The 18,023-nt window shown below is 44.5% G+C and overlaps 1 protein-coding gene across 1 annotated transcript in view; it reads left to right on the plus strand.

Annotated features, from left to right (window-relative positions):
- Positions 1–4,649, plus strand: part of oys (lysophospholipid acyltransferase 6) — a 60,647-nt gene extending 55,998 nt beyond the window's left edge. The window contains exon 13 of the mRNA XM_084600830.1: positions 104–4,649. Within this exon, the coding sequence (XP_084456956.1) occupies positions 104–518 (415 nt within the window). The 3' untranslated portion in view covers positions 519–4,649. The remainder of the gene's footprint in view (positions 1–103) is intronic.
- The last annotated feature ends 13,374 nt before the right edge of the window (positions 4,650–18,023 follow it).

The raw sequence follows: 18,023 nt of genomic DNA on the forward strand, positions 1-18,023 counted from the left end.
GTCATGAAATTTAGGTGCACTATAGGTTAATATATTGTCACATTATCAGCCTTACTGACGTATCTTCCCTACTGGCTTCATGATCTCTGTGCCCCATGTGCAGCCACTTCTGGTTTGCGGGCCACGTGGCCTGCCTGCTGGCAACGTACGTGCTGCCGGTGGTGCTGCCGCCTTCATTGCACGTCGTGCCACGCTCGACTCCGTTGCCTACACCCACGTCGCTGAGTGAAGTGGGAAGCCCGACCAAGGGCGACCCGCAGAAGCAGGACCGGCAATCCGCTGACCAGAAGCACGACCAGGGAGATGACCAGGACGAGGAGCAGGATGGTGCAGAGGTAGACGACACGTCCACAGAGTCCATCTTCGCCGCTGAGCCCAAAGAGTCAGTTTCATCGCTGGCTTTGCTCACCGAGAATGATGCACCGGAGTTGCTGCAGGTTCAGGGACTGGCTGCGTCCGGTAATTCTCAAGGGGAGGCGGTCAAACACTCACAGATCGGCGACAAGAAGAACCAGTAGAAAGCAGTTTCACTCTTTTCTGCGACGAATGTGTCCGATTGTAAGCCAAGGACAGCAGTGCGGCATGCGGTGTGTAGCGTGCACGACGCCTTTGAATTTCGGGGATTATGGTCCATTTACTTTCGCTCTTTGATCGATGTTTACGGCACAAGTAGTACAAAAGCGAATGCAGGTACCAACCACATGCTTATTGAACACTAGATCGAAGTCTTGTGGACACAGGATTGCCTTCACTATGGCAGGGTGTGAGGACACGTATCTCAGATATTCGAGTGAAAAATTTAAGCGCCCAGGAAAGTAGCTGGTATTCTAACGAAATTATAATTACAAACTATAAATGATATAGCTGACTAGTTTGTAACTTTGGATTTGCAATGTAACCATAATCTGCTATAATCTCTTGAAACCTAATGGCGATACTGAAATTTTTCCTATTGCATGCTCTTCATTGAGTGGTTGGCAAAACCGCTGGTAAATACTACATGGCTTAAGAGAAGGTTCAATTACTTCTAGCACTGCAGTTGCCCTGATCATGTTTTATCCATTCACATCGGATTTCGTATTCTTATAACGGAATAATCTGGCGTTATACGCTCAATGCCACTCGTGGAATATGCCGAATGCCATACTGCTTTCCTTTTAGACGGAAGTTCTACACATGATGAGCTAGCAGTATGTTGGGAGTGTGTGCTTGGGGACGCAAGGCAGGTGTGGGTTTTGTTATTTCATGCTGCTTGCTGGCTGCCACTGGTCTGAGCATTGATTTATATCTGGCATCAACTGCAAGTGTCTTGCGCACATTGTTTTACATCAGGGTCTATTGTATGGACTCACCTGCCTTTGTAATCTTCCAGTTTCTCCTCAATTTAGTAGTCGTGCCGTGAATGGCACAAATATGATTCAACGTCGCGTTAAGATGTTTAGATGGGCTACCGGACCCACTGGTTCATGAGCTTCACATCTCTGCTACTTGTTCTGTTTGGCTTCATGCCTGTTTATGTTTTTTAAATTTTTAGAAGCGCACTATACTTTACAATTACATTGCAAATCTGACCCCTCCAGCCGTTGGTCTGTGTCACTTAGTGGCCATCACTGATTGAATGGTGTTTGCTGGGCTGAAGGTTGGAAGAAAATGCAAGTTCTTGGGTTAAATTCTACACCATTTGTATTGAATAGATTGGGAGAATCTCTAGAACTTCAGGTTGAAACTGGCTTGGGCTCTCTTTGCTTTTAACATAGCGCTGGCTGGGGCTGATCCGGATCTTAAGCTGTGCAAGGGCTTCAGCAAAATGCAGGCCTACGACTGTGGCTGGGCTTTCCAGTATTTTCTTTCAGGCAAGCAGGAACACGATGAAACTGACCCGGATTGAAGGTGTTTGTTAAGGTTTGCTATGTTGGTCCTTACCATGTGGGGTTTGTGTTAGTTCTTGGTTTTTCTGCTGGAATGTCAGTTGAGTGGCGGAAGTGCACTTTAACACAGGTTTTATTTTGCCTTAATCCTTCTTGCACTGTGACCTGTGTGTGGTATTTTTTTGTTGTTTATGACTTAACGGCTTTAATGTTTTGTCCAATTTAACGCACTGCACACTTCCATTTTTCCGAAATTGCCATGGCACTGGAACGCAACGTTTTCAATATGAATGTGATTAATGGCACTCTTCTGTCGCTTATGATAAAAGACAATATTAAACAAAAAAAGGAATGATTGAATGTTGTGGTCCAGCATCAGCTGCTTGCAATGTAGAAGGCAAGCTTGTGTGTGGTTGTGCTGTCTTCGTATTTCGACTGAATTTTAGTACCCTGTACTACTGGCAGACTGCAGCTTGGGCCATCAATACAGCTACTGAATATGTTTCTTTTCATTGAGCCTTAACTGGCTCTACATTTTGTTGCATTTGTTCATTTCTGTTTGCTGTAGGTTCGTTGACCATCCAGGTTCATTGACCCGCAGGTGTAGACTTTTGGCCTCTTTCTTTATCGAAATAGCACAGATACTGAAGCACTCTACACTATTAGTTTGCATTGTAGTTTGCTCTGAATGCTTATGTATTTTCGGCAGTTGATGCTATGTGCATCTTTGGATGTATTCACTATGTGAGCTTCATATCTTGTTAGGATGTTAATCTGCCATAGCATTTGTTGTGGTAAGATATGTTAGTCCAGAGTAACAAACCATGCATGCATTTGATAAGCCTTTGAGGCTTGGCAGAGTCAGATTAAGCTGGATACCACAGATAGAAGTAACTGCTTTGTGCGAGCTTAACGTAAACCAACAGAATAAGGAGTTTGCTGCACCTTGAATGTCTTGTGTGACATCATTGCACCTTGACAGGGTTCTGTGAGAGAAAAATATCGGTGAAGGCAATTTTGCAGTGGCGCACTTTTTTTTTAGGTTGTCACAAAGGTGTCAAGACCATATTGATTCTATATCAACTATTAGACTATATTCCTTGCGCCTTGTGAAGCAATCACGCTGCAACAAATAATGTCAAGTCACACATCTTCCATTTGGTGCCGACGAATTGAACGCAACATTTTCGGTATGAATGTGATTAATAGTGGCACCAGGCAGCAGCTTAAATCGTCAGTTTGATGGCTGTTGCTGTAATATATAAACATGCTGTATCTGCCAAGAGTGTTGTCATACCCCATATCTCCGGTGCCTTCATGCCAGCATCTCCTCGAGGCTTGAGGCATTGCAGCCTCATATTAAGACATTTATGTACACATGGAATAATGATAATGAGGATAAATGATCAAAAGTAGACTTGAGAATATATAATGAAACCAATAAGTGTTACTTATTTGAACATTGCTGCTGTGCGAATATAAAATAAAAAAGAAATGAACAAATGTGGGCAGGTTGAACAGATATTACTAGAGTTCTATAAAGGTACTTTTTGTGATCAGTAGTGGTTTGCTGTTTACAATTGTGGCAAGTGTATGTATGCCTTGGACCTCTGCATGCTGAGATGATATTGAAGGCTTAAAGAGCAGTGACATGTTTTCAGTGTGGAAAAACTCAGCCAGATTAATCGAACAAATTTAGTGCAAATACTTGGCATGTTACAGGTAGTAAATTTACAGGTGTAGGCCAGCATGGTCACACACTGAACTTGCATCAATGACTTTTTGCTGTAGAAAGAGCACAGGCACAATTTTCTAAGTGGTTTTCGAAGCAGTCAACATGTAGATGTGTGATCACTAAGTGAAATAAATTTTATAATGGGAATGGCTAGTTATGCTTCTTTTTCTAATCGGACATTTTTTTTACCAAGGAGTGCTTAGGATTGGGCTATTTTAAACTTAATTGTAGGAAAGCTGTGCTACATCGATTTACATGAACACTGTTAATGTGGTGAGTTGGTGGGTTAGTTTGGTCTGCATTTCTTAAAACAGCATATAAGACAGAAGGTCTGTGTGTGTCTCATCCTTCTGTCTGAATCTTTCAGTGCTGCGGATAATGCAGTAATAAAAACAGAACCGTTATGCACCTAACGTTCTTGTTTGTCTTCATTAGTTCTGTTCATCTAAATGCAAGCAGCACAACTTGTACAATTTTGGTTGCTTTCTTTTATGATTTGTACAATAATTCATGAACACTGGTGCTTTGCTGCACGCCTTAGTAAATGCTATGAATATTTATCATATGCTGTTGTGTTTCCTCGTTTCCTGGTCATTACCGGTGATCCCTTTTTGAAGCAAGCAGTTTGAATAATTTGATGCAGAATGCTGTCACAGGTGCGAAGCTTGCAAAAATGCTAGCAGTTAGCTTTTGTTGCAAGACTTTTACTTAAGAATTCCATTTTTGACCTGCCTCGTTTTTTACGAGTTTTACTGTAACACTGAACTGAAGCCACCAAGCTATAGTTGGAAGAAATGCGTATCTTCGTTAGCACCCATGAGTTGGTGAATGATGACTGGCTCGTGTATTAGTCTCGGTGTCCTCCCCTTCACGGGAAGGTACCCTTATCTTGGGGCTATTTGCTGTCAGTGCTTTAAAGCTTACACAATGGGCACCATTTTGAGAGTGCGTTGTTGTACAGCAGGGAAATCTTATCACTCCTCATCAGCAAACAAGCAGATGCAAAGCTGGCATTTGTTTTTGAAATGGCCAAGATGTGGATCTTCTGGACAGCATGGTGGCGGGCATTGTGTTCACCTAAGCAGCTTGTTGTGAGATTGTATGTGATGTTAATTTTTTTCTGCTTAATTATCACACTTGCACTCATTTGTGAACTTAAAATGTGTTCTTCTGGCAAAATTTTTATTTTTCAGCCACTTAAATCTGAGTTGCAGCTTCACGATGCATTTTGTTATTGCATTCATGGTGTTGTGGAAAGCATGCATTGCTGTGAACTCTTAGGTGACATATTCGCTGCGAGCCTTTCAGTTCTGTATGCATTCATATGGGTGTGCTTACATCGAAGTCACTGTGTAGAGAGTGGAAGTTTTGGAGGATGAACTAGATATTTTGTTTGGAAAAAAAGGACGTTGTTGGACTAATTGGCTAGATTGGCAGAAAACGCCAAAGGACGGTAAAAATGAAGGATAAACATGAAAGGGAAAAACCTAAAGATGATGCAGATATTGATGATAGAGAGTTGGTTTTATAGAATGCAGGGTGAATGATCAAAGCAAAATTCAACACCTGCTAAAGCACTTGTACAGCAACATCGTGTGTGCTGGTTTTCAAAATATGCATTCTTGCAGGTGTTGAGAGGTCACTGAGAACCCGCTGTCCAACTTCATTATGGCACCAAGTATGAAGCTGACATCACAACTTGTGCTTATTGATTCATGCTGTGCCCTATACCAGGACGCATATTTACAATGTGTTGTCAGCACAGCTGTCAACTACAGCATGATTAGCAACAGACTATCCCCATTCATATGCAGGTTTCCCATTGAAACAGGAGATGTAGTTGTACTCAAATTTTAGCGCGACTGTTCTTTGGTTCCGCCATGATTAAATAATCGTTTGTTTTAGCTTTTTGGCCACTGAGCTGGTTTCTTCTGCCTTTTTTACTGAATCGAAATGCATTATAGTTTTTGAGGAGCTTTTCTCTGAGAGTGCTTTTTAGGCCAGCCTGAGTTAGCTTAGGAGTTTATAAATATGCACAGTGAGATATAATCAGTTAAAAGCTGTACTGGAAACATTTTGTAAGTATCCTTTTGGAACAAAATTCCAGGCCTGCCATAAAGTAAGCCAGTATATTGCAATGTCTACTGAAGTAGATGTCATCTTATGCACATTGAGTGAGTTAGTAAATGTGTGACATGTTGCAAAGTAGTTTATACTTGCCTTTTGTGTGTGCAAGTGAGCTGCTTCAGGCCAAAAGTGGGGTCACTGTTGTGTGGTTGGTTTCAGGCAAACTGCCACAGAAGGGAGAAAAGATGTGTCTAGTCCCAAATGTTGAGTCGTTTTGACGTGTCCTCACAAAAAGTACACTCCACTATGAGGCAACTGCAACGTATAAATATCTACATGAAAGTATATATACACGCATGTTCGTGGGGGTAAGCACTGAGCTTGTTGGCATGTGGTACTTGTTCGTTTTATTTTCTATACTGAGATGTTTGTACGTTGTGTTGAAAAGCAGAAGTAAATTTGTTACAACAGTGCTGCTTGTCTGTCCATGTTGCTACATATGACGCTTGCTGGGTATCTCTAAAAAGAATAAAAAGGACCCAAACCTTGCACTCGTGAAGCGCCCTGTTTGACAAAGAATGGCTTCAATCTCGCAAAAAGGATTCCCAATAACAACTTTTTTCCTCACACTCTCTATTTCACATACATGCAGAAATATCACATACACAACAACTCATTATACTTAAGGGCAAGCGCATCACTCCTTTGTGTTTTGAAGCGAAAAGCTTCATTAGGCTAGTCAACGCCGGATCTGGCGTGCGTGTGGTCACTTCTAGCCACAGCTGCGCATGCGCGAACTCGCCTTGTGACGTCACTAGGAGAGGCACAGGTGTTTGAAGCGAAAAGCTTCACTACGAGGGTCAGAGCCGAGCTTCGCGTATACCGTGACGTCACAGCCAAGGCCAAATGCGCAGCCCCCTCACCAAGCTCTGCCGGCGTTGCCTAGCAACGCTTAAAATATGTGCGAGTCCTCCTCATAAAAAAAAAAAAATTAGTATCCATCCGGAATATCGAACCTCCATTCCTTGGATCCCTAGCAGAGCGCTTTACCGCTGTGCCACACCGCGTTTTTTTTTCTTTATTGCCTGGTATGACACATTGCATTTTCTGAGAACAAAATCAACAACAATCACTCAAATGCTATTTACATAAGCTATTTACATATGACACACTAAAATTCACGCATACACAACAAAGGCTCTAGCCTTGAGAGCCACTCGGGAGGTTCTGCTGCAGCTTTCTGGATTGCCAAAAACCTCTCCACGCTTTCCCGAAAATAAATTCTGGCAGGCCGTGCATCTTTATCGCAATGGTAACCCGCCATTTTTGAGCGCCGTATACAGTGGAGGCCCATGAGCATAATTAAATCAAATGGTACCCCATCCTCACCTTCTACGCATAAGTACCGAATGCCATGCGGGTCTAGCGGAAAATCTTTCATTAGCGTTTTTTGCAATACATCCCAAAAGTATACTCCTGCCCAACAGTGCAAAAAAAAAAAAAAAAAAAAACATGGTCTGTGGTTTCTGGCTTCCTGCATATTAAGCAGTGTGATCCCCGTGGTAGGAATAATTCATTTTTCTCCATAAATGTTTTTACCGGCAAGGTTCCAGTGTGCAATTTAAAAAAAGGTTTTTGCTCCTGGCGTCACCTACATTCTTTTTACCCTTTTTAAAACATCTGCACCTGGGCCTCCATCGTACAAGGCCCTGTACAAAGGCACAGGGAACAATGTCACACAATGCACGGTACAATTTCTTTCGTTTTGCTGTAGGCAAATAATCACTTGAAATCCACGCTGAAAGGAACCGAACACTTGCTACGACTTCTCTATCGTGAAGCGCTGCTCATAATTCCGCTTGTGTGCCGTGATGATACCGGGATTCCGCGCGTGACAGATACTGCGATTGGCGCGCAATTTTAAAGTCACTCAATTAGGGAGAGAGTCCGCTAGGGGGCCAACGGAGGCGCATGTGCTTCGTGTAGGCTCCGCGTTTCGAGCACCTGCTGCTACAAGGGACAACACCCGGATGCGTATTGACAAACCATATCCCGTAGGAGCACTCGAGCAGACGACGCTATGACGCGCAAGCACGTGACACAACGTCACTTCCGCGAGTAGCAGCGACGCTGTTTTTCCCTAGCGCCTTGTGACGAGACTACTCATGGTTTCAGTTTCGTTTCATGCAGGGCTCGCATTTACGTTTTTTTCCCGCTGGTGTTTGTCAAAGGTACTCATGTTTCGTTGGATGGATGGATGGATGGATGGAATATAGGAGCGTCCCCTTTGAAACGGGGTGGTAGCAGTAGCTATCATGCTAATTTTTCTCCATATATCTTAATTATTGATTTAGAATCGTTAACTAAACCATCATTGTATTTATTAAATTTTGCTCCTACATTACTAACATTATGTCACTTCTCTGCTTTTATGCCACCAATCTTCCAGCCGTTTTTTGCTAGTTTCCACCGCCGGTTTATTCACCCGGCCATTGTTATCTCTAAACCCCAGAGCTTCAGGAACAGTGATTGCGCCTGCGTCAACTTCCGGATGGATACCATTGCATTCGAGTATAATATGGTCAATTGTTTCACTGGAGTTTGCACATACAGCACATGCGTCATCTCCATTGTTAAACTTCTTTTTGTAGCTGCGTGTTCTAAGGCACCCTGATCTAGCTTCAAAAAGTAGGGCACTGCCTCTTGAGGTGTCGTTTTCGCGCAGCGCCCGTATTTTCGCACGGCTGTCGGCTGAAGTTCACGTAAAAATAACGCGAATTGCCGTCGGCTAAAAGTTCGGTCACGCGATCACGTTAATTTCGGTCCAGTGACCACTGCGCGGGCTGTTTGCTCTGGTGTTCTGTAAACGTCGGTCGGTTACCGGTCACGTGTTACGTAAATTTCAGTTGGTCACTTGCGCGGCTGTTCTTGTTCTGGTATTTTCTGGAATCGTCGCTCGGCTCGGCTACACCCCGAAGTTTGCACTTCTCCCCATCCGCATAGCTCCACGCATTTCGTCTGGTGCTTCTGGGTTGTACACACGTGCACTTGGCTCATCCGTTGCGCGCTGCGCTAACCAGGGTGATTTTGTGCTTGGCGAACTTGTGTGTCAATTGCGGATAACTAGAGATGATGGACGAGCTCCCAGAGCCGCTCGAGCTCGTAAAAGGTGAGCTCGCGTCAAAAGGGCTCGGATCAGTGTATCGCGCGAACCTGACAAACGAGGCAGCCGTCAACGAATGGCTGGAAGCCTACAGCGTCGAAACCAACAAGTCTTGGATTGTGCAAAAGGTTCAAAAGGATGGAGAAAGATACGTACTTTGCCGATCAGCCAGTATTGCTCATAGCAGTATATTTCAATCATTGTCAAATAATTTATACTCGGCTAGTGCTATATGTGGGTTGAATTTCAGTCAATTTAACAAAAAGTGGAGCTACATTTCTCGCTTATACTGGAGTCGAAAGTACACGAGCGCAATATATTAGGCGATAGTTTCCATGCAGACCAATGCAGTTAGCTGGCAAGCGCGAGAGAAGAGGCTTTTGAAGGAAGTCATCACCTCGAAGCTAAATGACTAATTGTAGAAATGATGACACAAAGTGCTAGTCACATGCCGTCAATCTGATAACTTTCCCTTGTAAACGTTCGTAAAATCAGTTTACAGAAAAAAAAATCTTAGCCAAAGAACTTATACTGAGTGAACATCTAGTGAATATCTGCCGCAAATGTTAATAATATATCATTATAGTATACATTATAATGTCCACGTTGAAGAGAGTAGAAAGTGGACATGTACCAAATACCCACATATGCCCACACATCTCTTGATGAGATATTAAATGATATTCTGTAGATATGTAGCCAACATCTTTTTAGGGATCAGAGCAATTGCTGAAAAGTAAAAGAAGATAATTGTTTATCCAAGGTAAAAATTTCCTACTGGTTTCTTGCGGGGATCCTACTAGTTCCAGTAGTACTGGTTTATAAACACATTCCCCATAGCCACTGGAATCGGTAGCGGCTGGGTCTCCCTGCAGAAGGTCGGTTGGGTGCATTGGTTCTGGTGGGCCTGTTCAGCTATGAAAATCTTGGTGCAGCAGCTGCCTAGGGCCGCACTATCAAAATGAAGACAAGGGCAAAGGTTTCATAAGTATGAATCATACTTTATTATTTTCCATGTCTACAAAAGTTCTGCAATCTGCGTGGACACTTTTGTCTTGCTGTGTGGTACTGCTGCAGGTGTTCCAGCTTCAATCAGATGTTACAATGAAGTTATCTGCACAGCAAGATGTTTTTCAGAAAAACATACAGCACCACACTACTTTAATTTGAATATCAACAATTTGGAAAGCAGCCATTCAAGAACAATGCATTTGGATTACGTTTGTGTACTTGCATCGCCAAGGGCTTAGATTACTTCCAACCAAAGCCATCATCTCAGCTTTTAGACATTAGTTGATGGCATGGTACCCTGCCAATTTAACAGTCAAACCATTCCATATGTGACACACCACAAATTGTAGTGCTGTGCTTCGCATGCTATACAGCTGCTTACAGTGCGATCAATCATGTTTCTGTCTAGTTCGAGCTTTTTCAGAATCAATGCGTGGCGAGCCTGTGTATGCATTTGGTCCAGAATATGAGAGTGACAGTGTGTGCAATGACAACTGGTGCATGTGGAGAATATGCACTTCATGTGTTATATGTCGACTATGCGAGACAAGTGCAATCCACTGTGTGCGTGGTCTTCTCTATAACTCGAACCAATTCACTGCACTACAACATTGTCATCAACCATTTGTATCCTCATTCTCCTTTTATTTCCTTTTTCTCCCTTCTCTAGTGTGGAGCAGCACGCTAGGGTCATATTGCTGCTGGCTGAACTCTCCACCTTTCTTTTCGTTGAATTATTTTCATCGCTATCTTGCTTATTCATTGTGCTTTGGGCCTCCTTGCAAACACAAATGTGGCTATTTGCAATTCAAAGTAGGTTCTTTGATGGCTGCATGGCTGCCCAGTGTCATTTGTAGAACTAAAGTCACATCTGCCACTTTTTCCTGCCAAAAAGTTGAAGGCATTTGCCAATAAAACAAACTGCTTCTGCATAAATGGTTTACAATGTATTGCTTGCCGTGCATTTACTAAACAGCAAAGGCATTGTTTCACCTAAATTTAGAAGCAGTGTATTTCAGTTTTGTTTAGTGTAGTGTCCCAAATTGACTTAGGCTTTGCAGGACTCTGTAGTGTAGGTCTCCGGCTCATTTTTGACCAATGATTTTTTTTTAACATGCACTGACATCACACAGTAAATGGGTGCCTTACATTTTTCTCTATCAAAACATGCTCACTATGGCTGGGATCGAACTCAGGTTCCTCAAATTTAAATGCCTAAAACTGGTTGTTTCATACTATTTCCTAGACGACTTTCATCGGGGTAGCCTTGTAGTACCTAATTTACTATAGCCACAAGTCCTTGTAGGACCTAATTTACTATAAACACACTTGTGGCACATGATGACATTAGCAAGTGTTTCTTTGAAATGTTGGATTGCTAGCTGACCAGTGTGCAAACCATAAGGGAGTGATGTCAAAATACTCTGGTTCTCCTCTCTTCAAGTGTTGCTATAATTTGTGAGCTTAATCCTTTAATTTTGTAGCAATGATTCCTTCTACAAAAAGATTGGTAGGCATAATGGTGCATGTACAACACGTCACCTAATTCAGAAGCTTTTCAAGCGGCTGTAAGATAGTTTGGAATTCAAGTTAGCCAAGGTCACTTTGAGATGTATACAAGGAATAAACAGTTGTTGTGAAAGCCAGCACTTATTTATTTGACTCAATACCGAACTGCACCATTCTGCGTAAGCATGTTATGGGGTGCCCACAACTTCAAAAATAAACACTGTTGTTTCTTCTTGCCATGACACTTGAGCAGAATACCAATCACATACATAAAGAGTTACAAAAAAACAAATTACACAGCATGCTATGCCACTGCCTCTGCTTAACAGGTGCAGTTAAGTTAGCTATTGCGCTCAACAAATGCCTATTCAACGCAGTGCTCTCAAACAAGCGTGAGTACTTTAAGAGGGTGGAAATTCTGGCTGGTTGGTGCATGATCTGTGGCTAAAAACAGCGCTAACACGAGACGAAGCAGACGAAACAGCGTCGTGTACCCTCTGCTTCGTCTCGTGTCAGCGCTGTTTTTAGCCACAGAAGCGTGAGTACTTGGTTATCGAGTTCACCTAATATCCCACTACTTTCAGAATCAATAGTTTGACGTCGCCAGATTATGGGCTTCAGAAAAGGGCGGTTGCCGCTATGACCAGGGCGCCGTACTCATGCGTGCGTTCACAAAACGAGAGCATGTTTTCATTTCAAGGATTATTACCGCTAATTTCAGAAAACTGCCTTCGCTGTTCCAGCATGTTGCCATATAGAAACATTTCCGTATTTAAATGCCGGAAACTGGAAAAAAAAAAAAAAGAAAAAAAAAACAATCCTGAGTGAAAACAGCTGCTCACAAGGTAGCATAAAATGAGAGACGGCCTTTGAGATGTAATTTAGCATCGGTAGTAGTCTACATTTGTCCTTGGGTAGGCCAGTAGCTTTAGCATCCTTAGCGAAGACCCCCGAGCAGCGATGCAGCATCACAGCAAATGTTGCACAAATACACCACGTAACCAAGTTTTTTTTTCTCTCTTTTTTCCCCCCTTTTTACCCCCCATATTCCAGCGGTGCTTATCTAAATATTGCAGTGCTACTAACCAAGGCACTTTCAACGATTAGTGGCTCCAAGGCGAGCTCCAACGGCGCTGCGCAGCTTTCTTGGAATCGACACACTTGCACATCCAGCACCAGCACAGTCGGCATCCAGCATGTTTAGGCAGCAAAAGTTCAGCAGTCGTGACTTCACAAAATCGCTTGCTGTCAGAGTCAAACACCAGACTTCGAGATGACGGCCAAGACACTTGTTTCGAACTGCAAACATCACAGTATCCAGCATCCAAATGGCACGGCTTGGGCCACTGCATTTATAAAGCCTCAAAACTGCGGCCGCAGCACCCCTTAAGCCACAGGCACTACCACTAAGCCATGGTAGAAGGATACGCGTTTGTCTGGTTAACGGTTAACCAACGCCCCAACGCCAGCGTCGGCGAAGCAACGACGCGGGCGCGTGCGCCGCCATCTTCCTTTGGCATAAAAAAATAAAAACAAGCAAAAAACAACCTAAAGGAAGTGACGTCGTGTCACGTGCTTTCGCGTCAGAGCATCGTCTGCTCGAGTGCTCCTACGGGATATGGTTTGTCAATACGCCACCCGGATACGTCGACTCCGACACACGGACAAGAACCGTGAGAGTACAAGACACCTTTCAAGACCGTATTTACGCAAATCGGAGCTCGGGAGACCGAGCTCCGACTGTCTAAATTTAGCGTCGCTCCGGCTCCCTTGCTTACCCCAAACGCCAGGCCTAGTGCGGCGCGAACGCCACGGCGGCAGTCATGGAATACGCCGTAGTTGAGACGAACGCTTCCCCAGCCGAATTCGAAACACCAGATTGGAAGACAATTGTTTCTTACCGTACCAAGAACCCCAAAGCTGAGTCATTAACACCTCAGAAGAAAAATGAACAGTCCGAGAAACCGAAGGCGAAACCTCTCCCTCCGCTACATCCCAAGAAACCGCTACCCCGACTCCCGGAGAAGGACTATAAAATCATCTACAGACCAACGGGTGGCGTAGACATCACGCGCTACATCGAGAAATCTATCAGACAAGCGATCGCAACAGCGAGCGGCGTCACCGCGTCCGCGGCCGAAAACGACCAATCTAGAACCAACTCTGCAAAAAATGTGATCACCATATCGACGCCGGTGCAGGCAAACGGACTACGCTACGTCGCAGTCAAGCAAATCAAAATAGAAGGCAAATACATTGTTATGACGGCGTACATCGCCCCTCCGGACAGGGCCCTGCAGCGCATTATCTATAGGGCTTACGATGGCGAAACGCACCAAGAAATGATGACCGAATTCCGAAAAATAAACCCTGACATCGTTCAAGCACGCACCATGGGAAGAGCATCAAGGTCCCTCCTGCTTCACTTCGACGCGGACGAACTCCCAGATAGCATCGTCTACTTCGGAGTCCTGTACCCAGTTTACCCCTTCATTCCAAAAGTAGAGGCGTGCACAAACTGCAGAAGAGTCGGCCACAGAAGAGACGTATGTCCGGAGCCACCGGAACAACGGTGCCCGTACTGCGGCAACCAACACCTGAAAGAAGAAGTCTGCGACCCGGTCTGCATTATCTGCGGAGGAGGGCACCGCACAGGTGATAACAGCTGCAAGAAGCGATTTCAACGACACCAAACGAAAATGTCGGAGCACCAATCAAGACCCAAATCACGGACATGTGACGACCCAACATCTACCGAAAGGAAGGACCGCTCGAGCTCCTTCCAGTCCTTGGACAGCGGACGCAGCAGCAGCCGTAGCGGACGGAGCAGCAGCGGCGGACGCAACGCAGCCGGACTCAGAGACCCGGACCGAACAGGTGAGCTGGGCAGGAGTGGCCTCTCATGGGAAGGGGATGGAGCTGCAGACATTACAGTCTAAACTAGATCAGGCACTCCACCACATTCAAATTCTCACGGGTCGAATCAAACACTTGGAGGAGGAAAATAGTAAACTAAAAGCACCCGCCATATCTAAGGACCCACCTCCGAAACCACTCCCATTGCCGGAAGTCACAGAAATGAAAACTACTGTGACCGCCTCAGTCGAAACCCCAGTAAGCGTAGTTAGCAAGGAAGAAACACCTCGCAAAAAACGAGCAGTAGCAGCTGACGTAAGAAATACCTCAGTGGAGGATAGAGTCCCACAAAACTCGAACAAAAAGTGGAGGAGCACAGCCAGAAACTCTATAGTCTAACCCAAAGAGTTGATAATTTAACACAGAGACTCGAACAACACATACAGGATGTAAATCACAAGTTCGGAGTAATTGACACCGTTTTAGAGGAAATTTTACACCGGCTTCCCCCTTCAGCTCAAGGGGCGCCAATCGATCTATCCCAGCAAAATGGCCAATCCTAAAACCGTAACAATTTGGCAGTGGAACTGCAGGTCTATGCGCAACAAAAAAAAAAAAAAAAACAAATCTGCAGTTACACATTCAATCGCAATCCGAAAAACCTGACGTTATAGCGATTCAAGAACCCAGAATGTCTCGACTAAAACTGCCAGGGTACCGGGCGGTTCTGCCATGTCACATCAAAGAACAGCCTTTAACCACTACGTTGGTACATAGAAATCTTACCGTGGTTAACCACGAGATTGAAAACGTAGAGCTCGATTGTATATTAATTGAAATTCTGCCTAGCAGAAGAAACTCCTCTGTTCCTACTAAACGCATACAGCCACCCCAGGGCACCGGCTGGACCAGCGAAAGCCGCTATACTCAAAACCCTCCAAATCACAGGCCAAAACCCAACCCTAATTGTGGGCGACTTCAACGCTCAACACGTGCAATGGGGACACGCAACCATATCTAGGAAAGGAACGGCCCTAATGGATTTTATCCAGCAAAGAGGGCTCACCCAATACACGGACCCCATGCAACCTACTAGGATAGGCAACAGCGTGACCAGGGACACGTGCCCGGACCTCACGATAGGCAAAAATCTCCCAGACTTAATCTGGAGCAACACCAGACAAAATCTGGGAAATGACCATCATATCATAATGTCTAAAATCACCGTTGCCAATCTCAAACCCCAACCCAGAAAAAACAAAATCACCGACTGGGACAAACTTAGGACTATCCGCGACCAAAATAACGAACCAATCATAGACTTAGAACACTGGACACAGACCCTCCTATCGGATGTGGGAAAGGCCACTAAGTAACTAGTACATGACTTAGGCGTAAATACGGTGGACAGCCGACTTACGCACATGTGGGAGGCAAGGCAGAACCTAGAAAAAAGATGGCTTAAGCAAAGATATAACAAAAAGCTTAGAAACAGGATCGTCACACTCACGAAAGAAATTCAACACCACACCGCAGAACTAGCGAGACAGCAGTGGAACCATATCTGTGAAAATGTGAATGGCAATCTAGGCACGAGGGAGACGTGGAATCTTCTGCGGCATCTCCTTGATCCGGAATCCAACAAAGCTACCACTCAAAAGGAAATCACCGAAACTTTAAACGTAGACCCTGGCACGGATCAAGATATTATAGACACGCTACAGCAGAAATACTTCTGCACAACCCGTGAGACGAAGTCCTTGCCCGATTATAAAGGAGAGCCTAACTCCATCCTGGATGCTGACATAACAATGGCGGAAATAAGAGCAGCCCTCTTTAAGGTACGTACAACATCCGCCCCAGGAGAGGACGGCATTAAAAATAAGACACTCAGAAATCTAGACGACGCTTCTATCACAGCCCTCGCGGACTTTGCGAACGAGTGTTGGAGGGAGGGAAAACTCCCAGCGTCTTGGAAACACGCCATCGTTAAATTCATCCCAAAACCTGGCAAAAAGCTCGCGCTCGAAAACCTCAGACCTATTTCGCTTACTTCTTGCATAGGAAAACTGATAGAGCACGTCATACTAGACAGACTCCAGTCCCACATGCAAAAAGAGAATTTACATCCAAACACTATGGTCGGCTTTAGACCACATTTATCAACACAGGATACGATGCTAAGACTAGCAAACGAAGTCCTATCTCATGAGCAAGAAAGGAGTACCAGGGCAATCCTAGCCTAGATTTAACCAAAGCATTTGATAACGTTAAACACAAAGCAATCCTAGAATATCTTTCACTGCTGAATGTAGGCGCAATAACGTTTAACTACATCAAAGACTTTCTCTCCGATAGGACGGCTAAAATTCAAATTGGCACTATCAAATCCGACACCTTCACTTTAGGAGATAGAGTAACTCCGCAAGGATCGGTCCTCTCCCCCTTTTTATTCAATATAACCCTAATCAAAATGGCACATGAACTCGCAAGAATCCCAGACCTAGAACACTCTTTGTACGCGGACGATATCACCCTTTGGACCACCAAGGGGAGTATTGGCACGATACAAGATACGCTACAACAAGCGGTAGACGTAGTCGTAGAGGAGGCGCAAGCCGCGGGACTCGCGTGTTCCCCCCAGAAATCTGAATTACTCATTCTACACCCAAAGCGTCAAAGAAAGAATAAAGCGCCTGCGATCAAAATCTACGCGGAAGGTGCAGCCATCCAAGAAGTGGAAACACTAAGAATCTTGGGAATGCTCATACAGTCAAACCAAAAAAAACGACACACTAATTAAGAAACTGAAAAACACCGTCAACCAAATTTCCCTCCTCCTCAGACGAATCGCGAATAGGCGTGGAGGAGTTAAAGAAGCTGAGACCAGGAAACTAGTAGAAGCCTTCGTTCTTAGCAGAGTTATCTACTCTACACCATACGTCACCCTCACAGTTAGAGTAAGAGACGACCTGGATTCTCTAATTAGGCAGTCCTATAAAATTGCGCTTAACCTCCCTCGTCATACCCCAAATGAAACACTACTAAAGTTAGGAATTCATAACACCTTAGCGGAAATGAGGGAAGCACACCTCACCGCACAATAAGAAATACTATCAAGCACTGAAACGGGACGTTTCATCCTAAAAAAAGTAGGAATACAATATGAAGGGACCCATGCCCACACTTTGCCGATTTCAAGACACGTGCGCGAGCAATTATTAGTCCGTCCTCTGCCTAAAAACATGCATCCAGAATACGATACGGACAGAAGAAGGGCTAGGGCACAAAAATTACACGAAAGATTTTCAGTACAGAAAGACACGGCGCACGTGGACGTGGCAGAACATGCGGACAGAGATGCCTTTTCCCTGGCAGTTGTCGATCATCGAGGTTCGCATCGGCGACAATCAATAAAACAAAATTTGCGGAGGAGGCCGAAGAGGCTGCCATAGCTTTAGCCATTACCTCCACCACTGCCAAATACATCCTTAGCGACTCTAAAACCGCAATTCGAAATTTTGCAATAGGAAGGGCCCACTCCGCAGCCATCAAAATCTTACAAAAAATCTCCCATACCCGCCTTATCACATTGATCTGGGTCCCTGCCCATTCGCACCATACTGGGAACGAGGCAGCGCACCAATTTGCCCGAGGATTCGTAGTTAACCGGGAGGTGCGCTGCCCTGAGCTCAGGTCGGCCAAGGAGCGGATGACAACCTACAAAGAGATTACTACCCACTTCAAGAAAGAAAGACAAATCTTCCCAGAACCACATAGATCTCTAAGTAAAACACAACAAGTCACCTGGCGG

Source organism: Amblyomma maculatum, chromosome 4, assembly GCF_055883805.1.
Source record: "Amblyomma maculatum isolate TAMU_Amacu chromosome 4, ASM5588380v1, whole genome shotgun sequence".
Taxonomy (NCBI): domain Eukaryota; kingdom Metazoa; phylum Arthropoda; class Arachnida; order Ixodida; family Ixodidae; genus Amblyomma; species Amblyomma maculatum.